Genomic DNA, 5,191 nt, shown 5'->3' with positions numbered 1-5,191 from the left:
TCATTCAAGATGATTAAGAACTTAATCAAACTTATGTTTGCGCGGCCTTACTGTGACAAGTGAGTCACTGCAAACTTATCAAACAGATCGCAAACACGATACAAAGATGAAAGAAAGCCATTCAAACGAAGAATTAGTAGGAAAAGGAATGACACCTTCAGACGTCTTAATTGCAAAAGTTAGGGAAAAATTTAAGAGTGAATCTCATAAACTATTGGTCTCTTCACTGGCCAAAAATATTAAAACCAAAAAAAATCACGGTTTTATGCTATTGCTTTTAGATAATATCCGGAGGTGTTTGCTAGACAAACAGGATACTCACGAAATGAAAATTCCTATTTCATTACCGCTCGTGTTGTGAAGTGAGTCTACAATCAGCGATTATTTTCCATTTTATTGATTCAGCTTGCTATATGCAATACCGTGATTTGCACGTATCAAGAACGTCTGATCGAAAATTACTGTTTCCGAGCGAAGAAAATATGCACTTTCGTTCCTTTTTCTCTTTCTTTTCATACAGAAAATCTTACACCAGCCTCAATCTAACCACCTTCAATGTCCTCATATTTTGAGTTTTTTGTAAGAAGCGGGGAAATCAAGTTTCTGATTGTTAAAGTTTGTGATCGAAAACACGAACTTCTTGTAACCGTCTAGTTTTCTAATAAAGATTCTGTGAACAACGAATATTTTAAAAACACATAGACAGATGTTGTGATTTTTCCCAAAAAGCGCTGGGACTTCCTTCGCTTGAAATCTAAACACAAATTATTTACAACAAACCAGACGACATATGTTCACATTTTATTTCATGTTCACTCTTTCAGCGTTCGACTGGAAAGCTTCTAGATGTATCTACAGAAGTTTCATTCAATTATCTTACACGGATTTTAACACAAGATTTGTCCAATTTACAAGTTTTTTTCCTCACATACAATTTCGATCAAGCTCCCGTTGATACCATCCCGTTACCGTATTTACAATTGATACTGATAGAGAGGACATCGGAGCGTACTCAACGTTTGATGAACTATCTGTTGTCAGCTTTCTCTGTCGTGAAGATAAATAAATTAAGAAAAATTGTTTATATTAGAGTAATTTAATTTTCAATTTGCTTATTCTCTCGCACGCCACCCGCTTCTCATCGAAGTTTGCTGGGAAATGTTATTTCTGCATTTATTTGAATAACTTATATTACAATTTTGAGGCAAAATTTCTAAAATGACTCACTCGTATCTTCGATATTGATGCAGTGAACGAGAATGGGGTACGCGAACCATAAACTAGCTTACTGCAAATCGACACGCATGTGATTTGGCAAAATAGAGATGTCTTTTTGCCGTGCTACAATATAAGTTTCAAATTTATGTTCTATAAACTGCTGTAACTGACCGCCTAAAATTTTGTAATTAACTTCGAAACGAGACTTCATGTCTTGAGATAATCAAAGAAGAAAGTTTCTTTCGTCAGGTACTTGTCCATATATGATCGGCGAGTGCAGCCCATTGCATAAATTAACACTTTCCAGACGTCTCCCGGCATAAGTTTCTGTCGTCCTCATCAATTTTTTCCTCACGTTCCTCAAGTTAATCACTTTGCGGTCATGCAATTCGTCAAAGTATCAAATATTTCACCGATTTTCCGAGGCAATGCGAAAATAACTTTAATCTCTTTCTCCTCAGCTGAATCGACTGTCCAAATCTTGTGATTTGTAATGGTTTCATCGACGTGAATTTCACCTGCGTTTTTCGACTCGTTGTACGCCATTCTGAACGCTGAGGTCAGAGCGGCAACAACAGCTCTCGCTTCTTCGTTAGACCCGCATAAAAACGCATGACACTCCAATCGCTTCGGCGAGGACGAAACCATATAGTTAAACGCAACAACTTTGGGAATCTTCTTGTAGCTTGCGCAGAACAAAATTTTGCGTAGTTTGAAAATCTTTTCGGTGTTTTTGCTGCGAAGTGAAACACTGTCTTTAGTAACAGTCAGTTTTTCGATGTCCCTCTCGTTAAGCGCACAACCTTTTTGATACACCCGGGCGATGTTTTCCAAAGTCCCAGTCTGTGGATACATGGCATTTTGACTTCCTAAATACTTCACGCTGCATGTGAAATCCGCTGGTTGCCGTGGCACCTCCATATTCTCTCGTGTTCTCTTTGTCCCTCTCGAGTTATACTTGGCAGAATTTTGCGTAGTTCTTGATTTTTTTATTTAAATTAACGAAAGAAGTCCGTCTCCGGTGCTGTAAACACACTGAGAACAGACGCTTGTGCCTTCAGAACGCCTTTTATTTCAATTTTCCCTAGGCGACGTGAAACAATTAGTATAATCACTCCTGTTTTGATTCACAATCATTACAGGGCAGCTGAGCGGTTTACGCTTCCTTGGGGAGTTGGCACATTAGGATAAAAGGATTTCGCAACAATGGAGATCTGTCCTTTATCTGCTAAAGGAAAATTTCGACTCAACTGACCTTCTCGGAGATGACGCCTGTTTCAAGAGCAATTATTTTTAGGACGTCGGTGGACACGCTTGTTGGGTTTGTGTATAGATATGTGGTCTCAATATTGGCCTTTGGCGCGTGACAAAACTGCTTATGAGCTAAAAATATAAATTAACTGCATATTTGCATTGCAAACGAAAATTGAAAATCTTTATCGACACTTTTGTTTTGGCAAGTGGCTGCAAAACAAAAGAAAAATAATCAACTGAGCCAACGAATTAGAAATATGAAATATGTTTTCATAGAAGTTTCTCTCGGTATTGTAATTTTATTCTGCCTCAAACCGTAAAAAAAAAACCGGAAATTATGCTCCAAAACGCTCAAGAATGATTTAGGATGAACATATTCACACTTTGTGCACGAAACACGCAAAAGAGACATTTTGAAGCCCTTAAATTTATGGGTACATTTCGAAAATTCGGATTCCTGCTTTTAACAAAAAAAGCGATTAGTTGAAGAAAGTTTTAAAGGTTCAAATCAATGGTTTGATTTAATCAAGGTGCCATTAAAAACATCGCAGAGTCTTTAACTTTACATTTAATATTCAGTGTCTTTTTAGTTTTCGCATTAAAATTGTGGCGCTTCAAAACATTAGTTTTCTTTTATAGACAAGTATAAATATATTTTGTAAAATTTAAAAAACGATCTCTGGCTAAAACTTTTAAAAAATACGAGCTTTCGGCTGTTTGCGCTACAGCCTTCAACGGGTAAAAATGAAAAACTTTTCTGATAATGGCATTCTGTACGGTTCTCGTTTGTAAGATCCTCAAAGGATTCTGTTTTAAAAACCTAAAGGTAGCTTTCTTTTGAAAATCAGACGACCAAATTTTGTGAAAAACACACTTAATTAAGAGAATTTCGTGTTTTCCTATTTCCGCTCATGTTATGTTTACCTCAGAACGTGTCACAGAGCATGCATATCGCAAAATTTCATAAGATCGTAAAATGCATTAGCTTAGAAGCTTTTAAGCTCCCCAAATACACATCCTTCATTTGTAAATGCCACCTTCCATCTCAGGTACGTGATATAAAACCAGATTTAATATAAACCATTGTTTTTTTTCTATTCAGCAACCTAGTCTTTCCAATTTCCTCTATCACGTTTCCGCTATAAGAAAAGTTGTTGATAGGCAATGTGTTTCACGTTTTCTGCTCGCTTTATTTTTCATCACCCTTGATTTATCAGAGATTTTTTTGCATTGACGGACAGGTAAAACGATGAAATAAAGAGCTTTTCTGTAGAGCAACAAATCTAGGAGAAAGTAGATCCGCTTACATGTTGAAGGACCTTTCCACGGATTATCATTCAACTGTTTTGTTTATAAAATAAAATAAAATTTTTATGATTGGTATTCAAACAAACATTTTTTTTGGTGTTTGAATGAATCTACATTTTCGTCGTTTCTGTAATTATCATTGAGTCGGATTCCAGGCAGAAAGCACATTTGATTTTTGAAAAGAATGAAACCTTTCTTTCAACTGAGAGCAAGTTAAGGAAAAAATTTGCTCTCTTTGAAACAATGTCACAAGTTGAAAAAATCTACGCATAAAAAAAGCAGAGATTCCGGCTAGACCACTATGATTCTATGTACATAATTTACAAACAGCTTTATGCAGTGAAAGTAAATTCTTTGCGTGACAGGTAACAAAAAACAAACTGATAGCAACTTTTTTTTAAAAGCAGTAGACGACAACTAATGAGTAAAGCCCCTGATAAGAAAACTGATCAATGATAAAGCTGTGAAATGGAAAAAAAAAGCATTTTGTAAAAACTTTGCATTCGGATTTAATGATTTCTTGAGCAATCTTTTATGCAATGCCATGATACCGTCCTTTCTTTGTCTTGGTTTGGCTTTCATTAACAGTTTTGCACAATACAACCTTCCTCACAGAGACGACCAAATTGAAAAAATGCCACAGAGAAAATTAATCCCTCTTGTTAGAAAGTACATAGTCCAAAGACTATGTAATGAATATTGTAAGCTATTGTAATTCAACAAATAGTAACAAATACCTAGAAACGTGCCTACGTACATGCGTTCATTCGACTTGGGTGGTTAAATGCACCTAATTAATAATAAGATTGTCACATATTTTCACTTGCAAGACAACTCTTCTTAGATGGCACAAAATCTGATGAAATGAAACTCTAAAGACTGCTGACGTAAATTTCCTGCCTATAGAGGGTCCTATAGTTGGCCTAGTCTTTACCACTTGTCTGTTTCTGGCTTATGTTGTGTCATATCGTAATACCGATTTACACGCGTGCGTTTATCATTCAAACAACTATTTTAGTACTTTAGATATTACAAAGCCGCGATAGACTAAAACGTCCACCACTTCCGCTCTCTTCACATTCTGGCCTCATATCATGTATAAGAATTCGCGGTCGGAAACCGGAAATTATATGTATCGCTGAAAGAAACTTCGCGAAGTTTCTTTACCGATTTCGAACGTTCTTCATGGTTTCCCCACTACTCAAACAGTGTTTTTAGTATTACCACAGCAATACAAACAACGTTTCGAGGTTTAAGGTTCTTGAAAAGCCATTGGAAGGTCAGAAGACAAGTTTAACGACAAAAAGTTCATTAAATGGGTCAATACCGAGACCTACGTAATTGCATTACTAGGAGACGATTTTCGTGATTCACGTCAGCGAAACCGCAAAATATCATTGATAAAACGAAC

At 36.2% G+C, this 5,191-nt stretch overlaps 1 protein-coding gene across 1 annotated transcript; it reads right to left on the bottom strand.

Annotated features, from left to right (window-relative positions):
• Positions 1 to 786: 786 nt before the first annotated feature.
• LOC113686338 (uncharacterized) lies at positions 787 to 2,795 on the bottom strand. The gene has a single exon (XM_027203948.2). The coding sequence runs from the start codon at positions 2,137 to 2,139 to the stop codon at positions 1,588 to 1,590; it is 552 nt and encodes a 183-aa protein (XP_027059749.2). The 5' UTR covers positions 2,140 to 2,795; the 3' UTR covers positions 787 to 1,587.
• Positions 2,796 to 5,191: the final 2,396 nt, after the last annotated feature.

This window comes from Pocillopora damicornis, chromosome 6, assembly GCF_964200805.1.
Source record: "Pocillopora damicornis chromosome 6, jaPocDami1.2, whole genome shotgun sequence".
NCBI classification, from domain to species: Eukaryota; Metazoa; Cnidaria; class Anthozoa; order Scleractinia; family Pocilloporidae; genus Pocillopora; species Pocillopora damicornis.
The sequence above is the reverse complement of the archived record's forward strand: the minus strand, read 5'-3'. Positions and strand labels throughout refer to the sequence as shown.

What these genes read in the sequence shown, in the direction of transcription:
- LOC113686338 (XM_027203948.2), bottom strand. Translation starts at nt 2,139, where the DNA reads ATGGAGGTGCCACGGCAACCAGCGGATTTCACATGCAGCGTGAAGTAT.